The sequence below is a fragment of the Gouania willdenowi genome, chromosome 4 (genome assembly GCF_900634775.1).
Source record: "Gouania willdenowi chromosome 4, fGouWil2.1, whole genome shotgun sequence".
NCBI lineage: Eukaryota > Metazoa > Chordata > Actinopteri > Blenniiformes > Gobiesocidae > Gouania > Gouania willdenowi.
This window is the reverse complement of record NC_041047.1, coordinates 8,827,440-8,847,458: the sequence shown is the minus strand read 5'-3', so window position 1 is coordinate 8,847,458 and position 20,019 is coordinate 8,827,440. Positions and strand designations below refer to the sequence as shown.

The window sequence follows — 20,019 nt, the reverse complement described above, 5'->3', positions numbered from 1 at the left end:
ACATTTCAGGTGACCCCATTTTCATTCCAGGCAACCCCACATGGGGTCCCGACCCCAAAGTTGAAAAACACCGGTTTAAACACTTGGAAAACTGACCTCTTTTATAATATTTGAAGATACAAATACGTGTGTATTATATCACCAAGTCTTTAAGTTCATACGCCTCCTTTTGTGATCTACAAATAAAATTTCCCTCTGTATAAAATAATTAACATATTTAAAGCCAATAAAATGTATGTAAAATTACCTTTAATACAATTTTGACTTTAAAACAACCCAGAATTTTTTTTACCTGTTTTCTTATAATTTAAATTCATTATTATTATTATTATTATTATTATTATTATTATTATTATTATTATTATTATTATTATTATTATTATTATTATTAATAATAATAATTCTTAAAGTCAAAGGTTCCTGCATGCAAATATTCAATGACTGACAATTTATTCATTGAATTCATCTCAGTGTGGAGTGACTCACGTGGGACGCAGGAGCCAAATTTGTCGGGGAACTCAGAGATGAGGTCGTCGTTGATCCGATCTTTCATGGGTCCGAGCACGATGACAGGTCGTGTGTAGTTAACTGTGAACCATGAGACCAAACAGGTAGAATAGCTTTTTAGAGATGTTTTACATGTGACCAAATGTTTTCCATTATAAAAATCCCCATGTAGTCATCACTTCAGCACACCCAACCTAAATACAGAAAATCTTAAGAACCCACTCTTTCTATCTACATTGATCTACTCTGTTTGTGGTCCAGGTTCATCCATCAGATGAGTTTAAAGAGTAACTAAACCCCTTCTCTACTGAAAACAAATCTAATTGTGTATAAAGTAGTGTTGCCGATTGACTAAAATAAACAGATTTGGAAAATAATCAAAGTGTTGATATTTGGTGTATTTTGTTGTAAAAATGTAAGAGTGACTGCCCTCTCGGGGTAAAAGAAATTACAAACAAATGCTGCTATTGGCTTAGATGGGCTGTGTTTGAAATTGCATACTAACATACTATACACACTATACATTACACACTCAATGAGTATATATTCTCTACTATATACTATAAGTATGATTAGAAGAATTAGGATGATGACCGATGATTAGGGTTGGGCATTGTTTGGATTTTAACTATTCCGATTCTCAATTTCAATTCATGTTCTAAACGATTCTCGATTCCGATTCTTTGAGTTGTGAGACAGATTTCACAGGATAATTTTTTTTTGCATTTGTAAATGCCTTTACAGTACACAGGCTTATTTTTATTAATTCACTTAGTTGATACAGTTTCATTTAGTTGCTGTACTGAAACTAGGGTATTCAATTACAAGGGTACTCAACTGTAACTGTAAAACTGACACTTGCTGAAATAACGCTACAAGTTGGCAGCAGTCTAAAAAACAGCCCAGGTAGATGTATATGAAACTAAATAAAACTAACTCAAACCCTGGAGCAGTCATGTGACAAATTAATCAACAATTCTAGTTGAGGAAGATTATTATTATTCTAGCGACTAGGTCCTGCGCGACTTCAAGCGACAACTCCCCCATCCTTTATTGTCTGTGGAGCTGAGGCAGCAGCCCCTCCCCCCCACTACAGTGAGACGGCTGCAGCGGAGGTCTGCAGCCAAGACCTGTTGAATTTACTGCAGCAAAATTAAAGTCTTGAATAAGCCTACATTCTGAGTGAACTCCTCTTTTAGTAACCCGGTAAATTGATCATTTAAACGGGGCTGCTGTCTAAGATAAGTGCTGTAAACGTACGGCCGGAGAAGAAGTGATCAGCCGTCTCTCTCCCTTGTCACCGGCTCTACAGACACAAACACACAAACTGTTCCCTGGAGCGATAAAATAACTATTGAAGTGACTGCAGTCGCTAAAGTCATTTTCGGTGTGAACGCACATTTACACAAACCCTGCGTAAACAAACAGAGCAAGCAGGGCGGAGTAATACAAACAAACTAGTGCGGGCATTTAGGAACCCCCCCCAAAAAAAAAAATCGAAATTCAAACATCTTCGTAACAGTTCCAGAACTGGATGTTAGGAACCGGTTGATCTCGGTGCCCAACCCTACCGATGATGAAGTATACTTTCAAGTTTCCCAAGATGCATTTCAAACCTACAACGACAAAAAATCTGAATCACACTGAGGCTAAATATTTTCATTGATTTGCCACCTTTGAAAATTCTGAAAACATTTTAAGTGAGAAAGTGACCAAGTAGAATATCAACATGTGGTCATTTGATCCATAAAACTTCCTGAAACACATTCTACTCCAACATTTCGGAGATTTTCAGGGAGCCACCATTGTGCTACTGATTAAACTTACGATTAACTTCAAAACAAGAGCCCTATTTACAAAAGTGTTAAAAACTAATGGAAGACAATAAGAGGTGCTTTTGTTTTGAAAAGGGGATGTTGGATTTTTAGCTTGAAGCCGGTCCCAGGACAATTTTTACGGTCCACTCGCAATGCATCATGGGACAGTTGAGTACGAGTAGTGTGCCCACAGTGCACACTTTGAAAATGTTCCGATATAGTATACATTCGGGTATGTCTCGTGTACTCAATCTGTCGTACGTTAGTATGCAATTTCAAACACAACCTACAACTTGTTTTTTGAAGCCAAAGCAGCTCAATTGTCCAAGAAAATAAAGACCAAACCATGTTTCTGGTGTGAAGATGGACTCGCTTACAAATGTTGCACACATTTTATTCACAATGGAAAAGTGTGGAGAAGAGTCACTGACCTTCCTGCTGCATCACAGGTTGATAGGTGAAATATGTCTCCTCCTGTCCAGCTGTGCAAACATGACAGGAAACACAATTCAAAGCTCCATCAGCTGACCAATAACACCACACCACACTCACTCACTTTCTATGATTGCTGTGAAGAAGCACAGAAGTATAACTGGCAACACACACGTGCAACTAAAATCACAGAACCCATTATTACATGATGGACACACAAGCACGCTCTGAGGAAAAACACCGCACACACACACACCACAGCGAGCACACACACATATGCACACACACAGCTGCATCAAGTAGCTGAGGTGTGAATTTAGAGTCAGAGTAAAGAGAAGGAGGCGGACTAGGAATGCGAGAGCTGCATCTAGACTTACAGGAACTACTCTCACTACCACTGGTTACCAGCTCTGGAAGGACAAGACAGGTCAGGGTCAATGACAAACACACACATGCACACGCACACACACATGCGCACACACAGACCTTCCGATCCAAAGGAAACTTCAACTTCTGCAGATACTTTTTCATTTTCTTTTAAAGTGTGTAATCTCAGTAATAAAAAAAACAAAACAAGAAAACCTTTAATTACATGTAAAACTAACTGGGGACAAATAAGTGAATAAAAATGGGTGATGAATAGAATAAAAAAGGAAATAAGCAAATCAGTTGGAAGTTGATAATATTCCTTGTCTGTTTGATGAGCTCTGTTTTGTTGCTAAGCTTGGTTTGAAATTTCAAAGTAAAAAACAACATTTTATCTCAAATTAAATCATATTGTTACATTGTACCAGGGGAAGGTTTACTGTAACCAGCCTTAGGAGTTACTGCAGACTTTGTAAACATGTTTAGATTTTCATCTTATTATTTATGGAAGAATGTTGAAATAAAATGTCGAGATTAACGTTGAAATGTCGAGATTAAAGTCGAAAATATATATGCATTTAGAAAATAAACCCAAAAAATACAATATCTTGATAAAAGTCAAAAGTTTCGACCAAAGTCAAACATTAATCTTTTCTCCATCATAATTGGCCCTAATGCTTTTTTGTAATTAATACAAAATTAGTTGATTTGTTTATATTGATTCATTTGAACCTTAATGTGTGCAAACAGCCAGGCTTGCTGATGTAGAATTATTGTAAAATAGAATTAGGATGAATCAGAATCAGATTTATTTGTCATTACACACGTTACAGAGCAACAAAATTTAATTTCAGTTTCATCCCGTTCAAGAAAAACATGAAAAGACAATCACAAACAGTATATAACGTGGGGAGACAGGAGCGGGAGAACTGTGGGTCGCCACAAGAGTGTTATCTATTCACTTCCTGTCGCTGTGTGGCCTGTCACTCCTCAGTTACGGTTCAGCTACTGACGGGAAAGGACCTGATTAAACTTGTACGGGTGCCTAATGCAAATTTCACAGCATGCTTTTGAGTGCATCTCTCCTTTCACGCTCTATCCAGCTAGTTACCTTCCATCTGCACGCGGGTGAAAAGATCTGATTAAATGTTTAATGTGCTTAAACTGACAGCGAACATTAGCGTCAGCGGGGGCTGATGGGAGCTGAGGTTACAAACCCTGGCCAGCGTGTGTCAGGGATGGAGAGAGTGCTTACCTTTGTCCTTCTGATCCTAAAAGAAAGAAAGAAAGAAAGAAAGAAAGAAAGAAAGAAAGAAAGAAAGAAAGAAATGGAGCAGAGAGAAGACATTAATCTTCATCCCAAAGACAACTGTGGCAACATCTGTGTGAGTATCTATAACCAGTCATGCGAAGAGTCACGCCTTCAAAGTGAGCAAGCCTAATGAAAACCATGGAGTCCTGGGATACTCTGTGTGAATGTGAATTAATTATCAGAAAAGCTGCTGATTCACACAGTGCAGTGAGAGTGTGAGCTGCCATCACTCTGGCATCAAAAGCTCAATTTAATCTTTTTTAAGCGCACGCCATTGCGCCAAAGAATGCATGTTGTTCCCTTATTGGGTAAGAATCTAACTGTACTTGCTTTGCAAAATCCCTTCAAACTCATTAACAGTTTAATAATAATAATAATATTAATCTTCTTCTTCTTCTTTCTTGGTTATTGGTGTGTTGCAACCAACTTGAATATCGCCACCTACTGTACTGTACATGTTTTATTTAATTACTTTCAACATTTCATTAAACCTGTCGAACCCTTTCATGGTTACTGGCGTAGTTTAATAATAATAATAATAATAATAATAATAATAATAATAATAATAATAATGAGTCACTCACATTAGTCACACCATTGGTGGCAAGCTACATTGTAGCCACAGCAGCCCTGGGGCAGACTGACAGAAGTGTGGCTACTATTTCACGCATACGGCCCCTCTGACCAACATCGACAACATTAATGCAGAATTCATACCCATTCACACGAGGCAATGTGGGTCAAGTGCCTTGCCCAAGGACACAACAACAATGGCTTGGATAGAGTGGGATTCGAACCCCCAACCCTTTGGTTATTGGACGACCCACTCTAGCACTGATACACAGTCGCATAGTTAAAGATAATCCAGGACAAACAAAGGGTGCTTTCACACCGGTTTAGTCCCGGACTCGGTGCGAATGGGCGAAGGACAGGTGATAATTTTATCACCTCGGTTTGGCTCGGTTTGCGTTCAAAGCGCAACTTCTGATCTGCTATAAACAGCCTCTGGTGCAGTTGCATGAGGTAACCACTTGAGGGCCATTACTTGAGTCGAAACTTCTAGACAGAAAAACAGAAAGCTGAAGAAAGGCTCTCAACTATGGGTCAAAGCGAACGCAGAGACTTCTTCCTTCTCCGTTTGTTTTTTCACAACATTCAACAGTGGAGCAGCAATAAGTTGCTGAGCTTTTGGTTAATTTTAAAGCTCTGTTTTGCATCGTCGCCGATTCTCCCACAATCCCGTTCGCTCTACATCATCTCCGATACTCCCTGTGCTCCGAGACCGACGAAAACAATTGCTCTAGAATTCGCCTGTTTGATCCACTCTAGACTTCATAGATCTTAGAGCGTTTTAACTGCTGCAGGTAAAATGATTGCACTCACCGATCTGTCCTGAGACTTTCTCATCTTCAGCCTTGACCGCTCTTTCTTCTCTGCCCTGTGAGTGGAATGACAAAGAGGACGGAAACTTTAGAGTTGGGTGCCCTGATCCTTTGTCTCTTGACCAATTCATATCAAAACTACGGAAGAAGATTAGGGCCAATTTTGATGGAGCAAATCATTTTGGGCAAATCAAGAATAAAGTTGAAATGTCAAGACTAAAGTCGTAATGTTGACATTAAAATGGAAATTTCGAGACTAAAGTATTTTTAACAGTAACAGATTATGTTTTTGGGCAACATCTATTCAAAGTCCTTAAAGAGATAACAACACTATTTATGAGTGAAAAAAGAAAGAATCTCTGTTATTAAATCCAACTTTGAAGTATAGTTAGAAAGAATAATTAATTTACATTATTTCTATTGTATTTATTATCTGAGCCTGCTTTATTGCTTTATTTTGGAAATCTGCTACATCTGTCTATCCTTCACTCTCGACGCATGTCAAGGTGCCTGCATCGATCACCGGCCATAGTCATGGAACAAAATATTCTGTGGGTTTTAAAAGATTTAGTCAGAAAGCACTAAAATGGCTGGCAATGAGGGGGGGGTATCTGTTCTAAAAATGGCTGGCAGCTAATGAGTTAATCTCAACATTTCGACTTTATTCTTTGATTTCCCCAAAATTAATGTCGCATCATTGGAATATGACGTTTTAACGTCATTAAAGCGTAATGTGACATTATATGATTTTATTTGACAATTATAGTTATAATTGGATATATTTGACTTGTGTGAAAATCAAAGAAGGAATTATAAAAGAAGCATATGAGTCAAAGTTTTCCCCCCCGAGAGGCTAAACTTGTATTTGTCTCCATAGTTTAAATCTACGTCCAACATCCATGTCCAGCTGCTGTTCATAACCATTACCAGCTTTTTCAATGACTCTCTGGGACCGATCTGGCTGCTGAAGCCTCACTATTTTAATTTAAGCAGAACCGCCAGATGTGATTTTGTGCTAAGTCTTACATAATGCAGCTTTCACCCTCCTGAGGTCAGTAAACAGCTGCACTACTGACTTACTGACTCATCAACAGACACAACGCAGCATGAAACAAAAGAGATTTAAATTTCATGACAAGTAAAGTTTTTTCCTTCAATACGTCATAAACAAAAAGGTTACAATCCTCTGCAGCCAGGCAGATGTCAGGTTTCCCTCAACTATTTTTAAACTATTTTTTTTTTAACTACAGATTAGCGTAAATTTGCTTGCTTCATTTCAATAATTTTGACTTAATTTTCTATCTATTATTCTAAAGTCACATTTTTAAACCTACGTGGTTAAAAAATAAGATTAACAGGGTCAAAGCTGCTGGTGACGATAGCTAACAATTGTTATAACACAAATATTTAATGCAGGTGATTCTTTGGAAAAACGGGAGAATTTACACAAAAAACATCAAAGGTTATTGGTTTTTGACTCCATCACAAACGGTCATTGTGATTTAGACTTTGAAAAAGTTTTGCACACTGCATTGTGGGATTGGGAATCCCATTGATTTAGAAGAATACAAAGACGCTACAGAAGCAGAGAAGTTTCTTCAATAAGTGTTTTTTGTTATTTCATTCTTATTGGGATTTCTTGTGTTTCTTTGCCAGACAAGGAAGACATTGATTCGCTTGGTTCTGTTTTTGTTCTAGCTTGTTTATCACTCTGCGAGACATCAAATTTAGGGCGTATTCGGTGTTTACGTTTAAAACCTCCAATTTGACAGAAGAACTGTTGATTTTCCTCAAACCATTACCAAACATTCACAAGCAGACGGGACGAGTCGAGGATACACTTGCAAAAATGCTTCAAAAAGCCAAACATCTGTTAACAACATGCTCAACTTCTAGACTTGGTATCCATTTTTCATTGCTGTTTACAATAAGGAATAAATACAATTCTTTCATGGATCTCTAACTCCTCCCTAGTTTTCCTCCTTCTCCACTTCTCACTCTCCTCCCTCCACCGTCTTCACCTTCGTCAGCAGACATTATGTTCGAACTATGTGAGCAAAGAAGTCATTGCATTTTAGTTTTGAAATAACGTAATCAAAGTCGTCACACAGCCCCATTTGCCTGTAAAAATTCCCATTGTTTTCAGTTGGAGTGAAGCATTCAGCAAATCATAGAAAATAACGATTTAATGGGTGTGTGATGTCTCAATCACGTAATTTCAAGATGGCGGAATACATAGTTTTAAAAAGGTAAAGTAGTCCCATTTTTAAAAGTTAATAAGATGAAAATGATGCAAAATAATGTGTTTTGTTAGGCATAGATCTTCTAATAAAGACATTTATAAAAAAAAATTAGCAGTGGAGGATCCCATTAGGTTAAGAGGTGCTAGAACAGACTCGGTTGCATCCGTGAAGTCAACCTCGCTCCAACATCCGAAACTGATTTTAAATCTGACCTGCGACGGCTGGGGATGACTCCAACTTCTGGGCAGTTTGGAGGCGGTGGGCTGAGATGACGGGCAGGCCACCACTCTTCTTCTCCAGCACTGCTGATGTGGAGGATGTCGCCAAAGTGGAAGGGCAGGGCCTGATTCGGGGCATTGAGGTCCGACGCGCTGCCGTCATAGTCAAACAACGCCCTGCAAAGAGAGGACAAAGTGGAAAAAGGTAACTTAACTTAACTTTCAGAAGGAAAAAAAAACTAAAATAACAGAGTTGTAAGACAAACACCAAAACATTTGTAAAAATCCCACCGAGAAGTAGGCAGTTGGTGAAAATCCAAAACAGCTGACAATGCATTCCTCCACTATTAATTCATGACCCTGTCTAGCCTTGCATGCCTCTGTGCATATGCATGCTGATGTACACATTTGCCTGTGTTAGCCAGCATGTGTGTGTGTGTGTGAGTTTCTTTGCTTTGCGTGTTGAATGTTTGAATGGTAATCTGTCTCTGTGACCACAAGCGATCCAAAACCGTCCACAAGGAAGAGACCTGGGAAAGTAGGCCAGTGTGTGTGTGTGTGTGTGTGTGTGTGCGCGCATGTGCATGCACACAAAGGAACTAGAGCTGAAATAACCGCCATTCCCTAAAGTCCCACTGCCTTCATCAATAAAACAGCACGTAGACAGAGAAGAAGAAGAAACCCAGAGAATGAAATCAGAGGTAGACACGAAGGTGCCAGCGGAGCCTGATACCTGAACCTAAACAGGACGACTTATAACCTATAGATGGTGACTTAAAGACAATCATAAACAGACTTAATTTGTATTTCCTAATGAAAATGCAAGTGAGGATGCTGGTGCTAACCCGCGTCATCAAACACTGCATTAGCCTAGCATTAGCTTAACATTAGCATTAACATGAATTAGCATTAGCTAGATTTAGCTTTGCATTAACATGAATTAGCATTACCTAGCATTAAAATTGACTTAGCAGCCATTAGCTGTATTTAGCCTAGTATTAGCATTAACTAACATTAGCATAGCATTAACTTAAGTCAGCATTAACCTAGCATTGGCTAAACAATAACCTAGCAATAGCTTAGCATTGACTAACACTAGCCTAGCATTAACTTAACTCAGCATTAACCATGCATTAGCTAAACATTAACCAAGCAATAGCTTAGCATTAGCATCAGCCTAACATTAGTATAGCATTAGCATTAACCTAGTACTGGATTAGCATTTGCCTAGCATTAGCACTAACCCAGTATTAGCCTAGCCAATGAACTCTCTCTGAAATAATATATGATGAAAATTGTTGAAATAAGTTGAAGGATGTGAAATAATCTAAATAAAGTTAAAAAGCTGAAAGTAAACAGAAAGTTCAAAGTTAAAGGTTTAAGATGTTGAAAATGTCTGATGTGGATGGAAATATAAAAATGAAAAAGGTGAGTAAAGCATAAAGTAAGTAGAAAAAAGCAAATACAGAGCATAAATGGCAGAAATTATCAGCAAGTTTTGACACCAAACTTGTTAAAATCGGTTCAAAAATGTGAGAGTATTAGGAGTAGATTAATAACTATAATAAAGTAGATGCCTCCTGCATCCTCACTAATAAATAAAAACATATTGTTTGGTAAAAATGTAGATGAAATGGATTAAATGCTGGATGATGTGGTTACTGTGAGTAGCTTGTAGTTTGCATGTGCTGCATTTCAGAATGTACCCAAGTAGTACCCAAGGAATGGGACTATTAGTGAAGAACATTTTAATTAAAAAATAAAGACAAAATAGTAACTCGACTCTATTCACAAACCTTAACCATCTGAGGAGATATTAGTGCTACACATGTACGCGTCTGTCAGTCATTCGCCCTCTTTCTGTTGCAGGAATTTTAACTATAAGTCAAAAGATAAAGTATTTAGTCACCAATTGCTGCCGCTTTGACACAATTTCATCATCTTATATTTTGTTCTTTAGCAGCTATGATCATCATATTATGTTTACCATTTTTTGGCACAATTAATAAGTTCTTAAAAAAATAAATGAATAAATTACCACAGCTAAACAACAGGAACAAATGACCTCTGAAATATTATATATGGTAGTCTTCAACACAACAATATCTCTGTTTTTTAATTGAATGTTTGTGTTCTTTTCACAGAGCAATGAAACTACATGAAAAACAACAGTTTCTTTAAGCCTGCTTCACAAAACCCTTTTAATAGTTAGTATCGATATGTGCTGTATCGATCGATGCAGCGCTGACAGCTAATATGTTTCAGAATCAAATGACACGTGAGGTCTTCATGCACATGCCTCACTTCAGCTTTCATCTAATATATCATCATGTCTGATATTGATTTTCATAAGGTAAGAAAGACACGTGTTAAATCACATATTGGTTGTACTGCAGACATTGAATGATGGATTATTTGTATCTCCAGGGTCATAAACGGTAGAGCTTTTCTCACAGCCTTTAAAGAATTTAATTAATCTGTAACATTTACAAATAAAGGCCATGTTAATGTGTTAATGGGCTGAACAATATGTTAGACACAGGAAAAAACAAGAGTAGAGAAGTCCCTTTGTTCTTCCTCTGGAGCAAGGGTTCTCAACCTTGGGGTCAGGACCCCATTTGGGGTTGCGAGACACTGGGAGGGGGTCGCCAGATGCCTTCAAAAAACTAAGAATATTGTTTGAACAATTTGAGCCCAGTTTTGCTTAATTTTACCCTTTTGCTGCAACTACATCAAACTTTGAACCTATTTTCATCACTTTTTCTTGCCATATTTTTGCTCCTTTTAATGCATTTTTGCTACATTACTCCCATTTCTACCACTTCTCCATCAAACTTCAATGCCTTTTCTGCACATTTTTCCACTTTCAAGACATTTTTGGCACTTATAAACCCTTTCCACCATGTTTTCACGTATGTTGACCCATTATTGCCACTTTTAACTTATTTTCACCATAATTTATGCATATTTTGCCAATTTAACCTGATTCACTATTTGTCATGCCCATCATTTGCCAGTTTAAACTAATTGTCTCAATATTGACACTTTGAATCATTTTGACCACTTTTTCTGTCTGTTTTTGGCCACTCTTTTTTGCAACTTTTAAACAATTTCTGTGGTTTTTGAGCTCTCATTTCACCACTTTTCCACCATTTTTTGTCACTTTTCTGATTAAAAAACAAATTTACATCTTTAAGATGACTATATACTATGGTGCAAAAAATAATAAACGTCCTGGATAACAGTGGATATTATTCAGATAAATAAATAAATGCCACAGATTCATAGAACAATGGATGATAATTTTATTGACTTTATGGATGGGCTCCAAAAATCTCTCCCCTTTATTCCCCCTTATAGATGGTCCTGTCTCCACATCACTGTTCTGCAATCTTCATTTCTGTGTTCAACCATCTTCAGGTACAGTGGGGGGGTCCCCGCTCTCTGGCTCTTTTATTTTGGGAGTTGCACACTGAAAATATTGAGAACCACTGCGCTGGACAAAAGGTTAGCATGTTCTATGCTCAGAATATCCCACAAACTCCCTTTACATGTTCATTAATATCAAACACAGCCATAGCCTGGAGCAGCAGACACTCTGCTCGACCAATCGGCAGCCGTCCATGGATCATTCTCCTACCTATTTGCATGAAGATGTCAGGGTTGTCAGAGGGGCTTCTATATTATTCCACGATATGTAACCTTGAAGTGATCCCGCCTAGATTCTTAACAGTGATGAGGAGAATGCTCTCATTAGGATTCAGCAGGGGAAATAAAAAGTGGGGGTGATGGTATCATGTGTATATTTTTTTCAATAAATCTTGGAATATACAGTCGCCCACCTACAACATCCATTCCTTTGTAATTGTATAATTATTCACATCAGTAGAATGCAGCAGGAATGTTTCTTCAGTGAGGAAAACGTGAAGCATGCCAGATTAAGATAACATTTTAAATATATTTTTGTTGCAACAGGAACAGAAAAAATTACAGAAAAAACTAAATACGCTCTCCGACCCAGACCACGCCCCTTACCTGCACGTTTTTAGGAGAAAATCATGCATATTCAGCATATTTTTCACATTTAATGGGAGGTTACCATGTAGCAAGCGTTGCAGGACCGTACTTTAGCCACTTCTGAAGCATAGAAAAAAATTATTTTATCTTTTTCACTTGGAAAAAAAAAGTGTTTTTTCTTAAATAATTAATTTTTTTGGTTTGTTTTTTTTAAATAAAAATGTTTTGCCCGAAAAACAAACAAAAAAAAAAAAAATATTCAGAGAAAACTATTTTTATTTATTTTTTTTTTCACGTAAATGCAATACGCTTCTGTAGAGGACAGTGACTGCCTTGACATCATTTCTGTTCCATTTTGTTCTCGGCATTCCCGGTAATATCACCTCACTCGGCGAGACATTACATTTGGTCCGGAGTCTAATCTTCAAACCGTAAAAACAAACATCAGCCAACTTTCAGTGAAAACACCAGAAATGTGTGGGGAAGTCACTATGGCATAGTTTTTTTGGGGAAAAATGCAAAAAATCACTGCAAGAATAAAGTAAAAACACTTTTATGCATCCGTCTGCGGGACTCCACATCCCACAATGCAATGCGCAAATCTTTTCCGACAATGTCAATAAGAGAATGTTTATAGTGGAAATCAAAACAAACTTTTGAGCGCCATTTTCAAACATTTTCATGCAAAGAATTCTTGATTTATTGATTTATGAGGCCTACACTGTCTTTATATGATAAATTATCACCTCCATCTGCTTCAAACTACATTAACCATTCATTATTGTACATTTTTGGCATGTTTGATATGTAATAACCCGGAGAGGAAGTGAAAGCTAAGTTTGGAGCATTGTGGAAAGTAAACAGTGATGTAACCAGGCTGTGGATGTTTACTGTTGCCTTAAGTGGCTCCTGTGTGTTTCAATGATGTGCCAGTATGTTATTAGGATGAAGGTTTCTTTGTAACGTGCTCTGTGCACTGTGTCATTTATTCACCAGCTTTTACTGCTCCAAATTCTCAGCATGGCTGCTTTTTTTGTGTTGCTTAAACAGAATAAATGCTTTTGATTGGCAGACACATTTAATATCTCGTCTGGTGAAGGATAAGGCTTTAATGAAAACATGTTTGAGTTTCATCAACTTGGCTGCGGACGGGTCACTTCCTGTTATTTTTAATTTTTATTAAAGCGAATTAAAACATGCCCACCTAATTTATTCTCTTGTCAATCAAGCTTTTGGCCAAACAAAGTTTTCCTTCCAATCAGCAAATTGTAAGAAGATTAAATGACATGTTTGTTTGTTTTTACAATTAATGGCTGATAGAGTGATTGTAAAATGTATAAAATGACTTTTCGGTCGGACACATCTCAGATGACACGTTCAAGACTTGTCGGACGAATGTTCCCTGAGGGCTGTAGGTCACCTTTGGCCTTTTTAGAGGGACTGCAATCCTGATTCTCTCTCTGTGTGTGTGTGTGTGTATGTGTGCGTGTGTGTTTTTTTTGAAGGTGACTTCCTCCCAGCTGCTTCTGCCTTTAAGCTTTTTCCCTCTCGTTTACAGTTGGCAGATGTTCATTTTCTGTACATTTTCCAAACAATTTTAAATAGTGCAAATATTAATCCTAAAAACTCCTTCACAGACTAAACAACTTGACAAAGAGATTTGGTTTTGATTGATCTTAATTGAAAGTCCTAGAAACCAAGAAACAGTACAAGCTAAATAAACAAATAAATAAATAAATAAATAAATAAATAAATAAATAAATAAGCCTTTAAAACACTTCACTTTGATATTTATCAAAATTCTAAAACATAATTAAAAAAAATAAAACTGTAAACTGTAACACTTGTTGGTTACTATGTAAAACCATTGGATACTATGGGTGTAATGTTTTATGTTCACACTGATAATTCTTCAGTTTTGTTTATTTCCATTTTTTTTTGTTGTTGTTGAATGTTTTATCTCGCCTTATTTATGGATTAAGAATTGTTGTTATATGTTGAAAATAAATAAATAAACAAATGAAGGTTGAGTAGGCAGATTGCAGATTGCATTAGGATTAGGTCGAGGCAAAAAAAAACTTGTGATGTTGTAAAACAGAAATACTGGAATTGTTTTTTTATTTCAATGACAGGACATTGGAATAGATTAAGTGTTTGTATAAAATGAAGCCACACTGTGCACACACACATGCTTTAGATGCATTAGGTTTTGTTCCCCATGTTGAGCTATTTATGATAAAATCACATTAGGAGGTGTAGCTGGTTTAGTATGACTGTAAACATGTTGCAAAACAGGAGAGCTTGTAGATTGTAATGCGAGAACTTCATATTTTTTTACATCATTTGTGACAGAATTAATTTCACACGTGTGTAAGTAAACATTTTCAAGTTCTCACATCACATTCTACATGCTCTCCATATTTTGCAACATATTTACCTTCATAGTTATATAGTAGTCTTTCTGTGCCCTGCAGATTGTAACCCACAGTCTACACAAAATGACTGAAACAAACAAATCAACAACATCCAAAAAGGAACCACACACACACACACACACACACACACACACACACACACACACACACACACACACACACACACACACACACACACACACACACACACACACACACACACACACACACACACACACACACACACACACACACACACACAGAGCCGACAGGCGTTAGATTTGTTTGTGTCCAACTGTATACGTCTGAGGTTGTGATTCCCTCTCCTTCACCATCTCACTCGCACACAAAGCGTAGAGCCGACAGCTGAGATAAGTCTCTCTGATAGTGGTGTCCCACTGAAGGACACGTACGTGTGTGTGTGTGTGTGTGTGTGTGTGTGTTACCTGACATAGAGCGTGCGTTTTTGTGTGGAGCGGAGCGATGTGGAACTGGAGCTGACGCTGCTGGTCATCATCTGTTCCCTCAGGTCATGGATTTTTGCTTCAAAACGACTGTACTCTAGAAAGTTAATGACACGCAGAGAGAGAGAGAGAGAGAGAGAGAGAGAGAGAGACAGAGAGAGAGAGAGAGAGAGAGAGAGAGAGAGAGAGAGAGAGAGAGAGGACAAACCATTAGACACTGTTTTCACCTTCATCCATTCACCTTTTTATCTGCAGAAATACGTTATACCTTCAATGCTTTGGCTTTTCACGTGAATTTCTATTGTATTTATTAAGGGTATTTTTGAGAAACATTGGAGCAATTATCTTTACAGAGAATATTTCACATGTATACGAATTGTTGATAAAAAAAAATAGGCTTTCAAAAACTACATTTATTAAGAAAGAAGGGGCCACATGCGACCCTTGGCCTAATTTTGTGCTAAAACTAATCCTAACCCTTTGTGCTTAAAAGGGAGTAAAAAGTACAAAATCATACCAAAAAACCACAAAACAACAACAAAAAAAACACATTAAATGAGAGAAAAATCAATAAAACAAGAAAAAAAACACATTGAAAGAAAAAAAAGAGAACAAAAACAAATCAAATGACAGAAACATCCACAAAATGAGAACAAAAACATATTAAATGAGAGATAAATCTACAAAACAAGAACAAAAATACATTAAATGAGAGAAAATTCCACAAAACGAGAACTTAAACACATTGAATGAGAGAAAAATCACCAAACGAGAAGAAAAACACATTAAATGAGAGAAAAATCTATAATACAAGAACAAAAATACATTAAATGAGAGAAAATTCCACAAAACGAGAACAAAAACCCCCAAAACACCTTACAAAAATATTAAAAAATATAAATCAGAATGCTTAGATTGTAAATGCTGACTTTAGATTTTCCAAGGGTACAAACTCTGGTTCTTTTCACATGAAATAACTTAAGTTCAAATGTATTTTATTACAGCCGCATTACCAGAAGTTGGCTCGCAAAGTTTCAACTCTGTGAAAGGTTTGGATGTACGAAAAGAAGATTGATGGATCCAGATCCATCACGCTGTCACTCAACTAAAGAAAGCCATGTTTAACTGGTGGGTGTATAGTCAACTATCATGCAAGTGAAATAGAGCCAGGACTTACACATTTTATCACTGTTTAAAAGCATTAGATCATTATTTTATTTATTTCAAGTGTTTTTTAAGTTTTTAAGTTGACAGATATAAGTCAAAGTAGAATTAAACATATCCCTCTTCACACAACTGTACACTCGACTGTACACTCGATTTCGCTGAATGACAAGCAGTAAATTGCCAGCGAGCCCGTTTGGCCAATCAATGCAAAGTGCAATAATTTTCTTAAACACTCAGCAGTACAGCGCCGTGCTGCAGCGACACCATGTAAAAGACACTTTAGTTTCCCACCCATCATTTCTAGTGGACATAAAAATGTCATTGCGCCTCTTAGAATTACAATATACTACTATAAATGAACAAGAGCTGGGAAAATTATGGTTTTATCTGTTGCTTAAAACAGTTGTTTTTTATCTTCCCACACAGGCAGCTAAGAAAGAGAAATGCATGCTTTATAAACTGCCTTTCCTCGAGTTTAAATGACAAAAACTGCTGTAATTTCATCCATAGTGGCTGATCAAACAGCAAGTATATGCTAATAAATCCCCACTGACAGGTTTCTACTCCGCTTAACACCAAAAAGCTTCACAGGAACCCTTGATAATAACACAACAATGACAACACCATTGACAATCAGCCTTAAAAAGCCCCAATGAACGAAATAATGTCCCTCAGTGTGTGTGCGTGTGTGTTTATCTGTACCTGAGCCATTGCCGAGGACAACAGAATCAAATTAACCCTGAGTAATTCAATCATAGCCAAGGTGCAGACGGTCACGCACACACACACACACACACACAACCACCAACGCAGATCGGTAACCCGCAGTCTCTCCAGATCCTCCCATTTTCTATTTCACATTTCTTTTTCTCTCTAATGAGCACAGATCTTAAGATGATGCACCTCAAAGTATTCTCTGTTCTGACAGGCTGAACGGTTGGAGCTCAGTCACTCGCGGCTATAAAAGCTACAGAAATACTCAGAGTTTAACAAGAAAATAAAAAAAAAGCTCCTAATCACTAGGGGTGTGCATTGCCATGAATCTGACGAAATGATACACAATAGATACATCCCAATACTAAACAATGCTATATACATTGCGATATATCGCAAACTCAATAATTACAAATTTCAGCCTAACAAGTACAAAATGGTATGAAAATACAATTTATTTCATTTTTTGAAACTTGCGAGAACAAGTAAATGGTAATTAACTGTAATTCAAGTACCAATATAAAAAACGAATGGTTTGTTTATGCTTCTACAACAGAATATGAGAAAAGTAACTACATACAAAAAAAAAGAAACCACATGCATCTATAATATAATCAACTTCCAGCTAAAATGCATTGATTAGTGAGGTAGTTTAACATGGTCTGATGTGGTTCACTGACACCTAGTGACCGGGCGTTTACGTGCTATGCGTATGTTAGCGCAATTAAATTGTTTCTTTTTTGTTTTGTTTTTTCGTCAAAAAACGTGATTAAATATATCTATTTGGAGATTTTTTGGATTGATAATCGCAAGGTGAAATCTCACAATATATCACCAAATGGATTTTTCCTTATACACCCTTACTAATCACAGGATTCATCATCAAAGAAGTGCCTCCAGTTATTTATTCCATTGAGGAAAAGAGGAAAATCAAAGTTGTCTCTCTGCAGCGTGAACCCATGACCTTAGCTAAGCCACCACTGTAAAAAAAACATCCAACTTGTTTTTATTTAATACACAATATTTCATAGTTTATCCCTGATAACTCAATGGGTCGTCACTTTTATAATTAGGTCGTCTTCGGCTCAATGTTTAGCAACATGTTTAGCAAAAAATACTCTCAGATAAACCTTAAAGACATGACCTCAAATGTAAAGTTACACCTAGAATGGAAGTTAAACAAAAAGAACGATCAGATTTAATCACCATAGGTGTAAAGAGTACTGATATATCCTACTCAAGTACAAGTAAGTCATAAAATACTCAAGTACAAGCAAAAAGTAGCTCAATTAAATAATACTCAAAAGCTACCAGGTACTTTCACTCCCTCATGTTTATTTTTGGTAATAAATGTTGCCATGGTTCCCTTGCATACAGTAAACATCTCATGTATAAACATAAAAAGGAAGAGACCAAATCTTGCACGGTTGGAACTTAATTTATTTTCCATAAAGGCATCTGTATAAAATAAAAGGTTTATCAAAATGTACAGTTCTTTTTAAAAATAATCTTACGTTTAATCTGATTGGTCGGCTTTGATGTGATGCATTTCACTGTTGTTTGCTCATTTCGATTATTACAGTTTCACAATGTCTGTTGATCATTTTAAAATAAAAAAATATATAATTTACTCAGTAATGGTTAAGTGTAGAAATAAATGTAAAAAAAAAAAATACTTTTACTTCTTTTAAAATGTACTTAAGTACAAGGAAAATGACTGATTTATAAAAAAGTATCGATAAAAGCAAATCAATCACAGTGACGTGAGTACTGTACTTGTAATCTATTACTTTCACCTCTGATAATGAGTGGGATTATTTGCCTTCAGAGCTGCAGTATCATATCAGAAACAAAGATCACAGACTGAGAAACGTTAGTGATGTTTTTCTCCTTAACAAAGACCGACACACATCTCTACCAGCTTTGATCAGGAAAAAAAAAAGATGTCAGAAATGTATAATCTGGATAATCTCTGCCTTGAAACAAAATCCAATGACAAAGCAGAAGCTTGGAAGTGATACTGTTTTTTCCACCTCACTGACAATTTCCATCGCAGTGTGATTCATTAGAGTGCAGATAGAAGAGACCGAAACAGATGCTTCCACAACCAGGTTTAAACATCTTTAGATTTGCTTTTTTTTCCACAAAAACTCACAGAGAGTTACAGGTTCTATAATAACACAACTAAATCAGTTCAATTCTTGCTGTCAGTCATACTCACGCACAGTTGGACGGCTTCAGCCTCCACAGAAGCTCTCAGAGACTCCACAAATGTGAATAAAACACCAAAATCAGTCAAAAAAAAAAAATCAAAAATGCTAAAAATCCTATCTGAGATTCAAACAGAGAGTAAAAAAGTGTGTCCACATGTGATGTATCTGTGCATGTGTGTGTGTGTGTAAAATCAGTCCAGTGCTGCTCAGCTGCCAAACACACAACAGATGCTCTCTCTCTCTCTCTCTCTCTCTACACTACACTCTCCTTCCTTTCCTTCACTGGTGTGTTCGTTTTTTGCTCCTCCCTCTTTGGCAGAAGCTCGCTGTTGGGGGCGGAGACACAGACACACGCACAGCACAAGCGCACACACACACGGATGCGTGTATTATGAAGTCAAAACAATCAGACCAGCAGACAGAAAAGGGCACGAAGTACAAGATGCATTGAGCATTGCACACACACACACGCGCACGCGCACACGCACACGCACACGCACACGCACACACACACACACACACACACACACACACACACACACACACAGTTTCCTCAGGTCAGTCATGCAGGAGGTTGAGTCACTGCCAGAGTCCCCTGTCCTACTTTGGCCCCGTGATAATGCACACATACATGACACACACTCACACGCATGCACGCACACACGCACAGACACACATTTTCAATATTGATTTTTTTTTTTTTTTTTTGGAAAGCTTAGCTGACCGCTCAAATTCACTGTAAAAAAAAAACAA

The 20,019-nt window shown here is 37.1% G+C and overlaps 1 protein-coding gene across 10 annotated transcripts in view; it reads right to left on the bottom strand.

The window, feature by feature from the left end:
- Positions 1 to 20,019, bottom strand: part of LOC114461501 (discs large homolog 1-like protein) — a 121,475-nt gene that overhangs the window by 6,451 nt on the left and 95,005 nt on the right. For 7 of the 10 annotated variants that reach the window (XM_028443617.1, XM_028443619.1, XM_028443620.1 and 4 more), the window contains 7 exons: positions 15,155 to 15,269; positions 8,272 to 8,454; positions 5,818 to 5,872; positions 4,378 to 4,393; positions 3,134 to 3,166; positions 2,756 to 2,806; positions 487 to 588 (listed from right to left, as the gene is read on the bottom strand). In XM_028443617.1, coding sequence (XP_028299418.1) covers positions 487 to 588; positions 2,756 to 2,806; positions 3,134 to 3,166; positions 4,378 to 4,393; positions 5,818 to 5,872; positions 8,272 to 8,454; positions 15,155 to 15,269 — 555 coding nt within the window. Of the gene's footprint in view, positions 1 to 486; positions 589 to 2,755; positions 2,807 to 3,133; positions 3,167 to 4,377; positions 4,394 to 5,817; positions 5,873 to 8,271; positions 8,455 to 15,154; positions 15,270 to 19,274; positions 19,444 to 20,019 lie in introns of those variants that run through there. The other 3 variants (XM_028443626.1, XM_028443625.1, XM_028443618.1) reach the window with 3 other exon arrangements.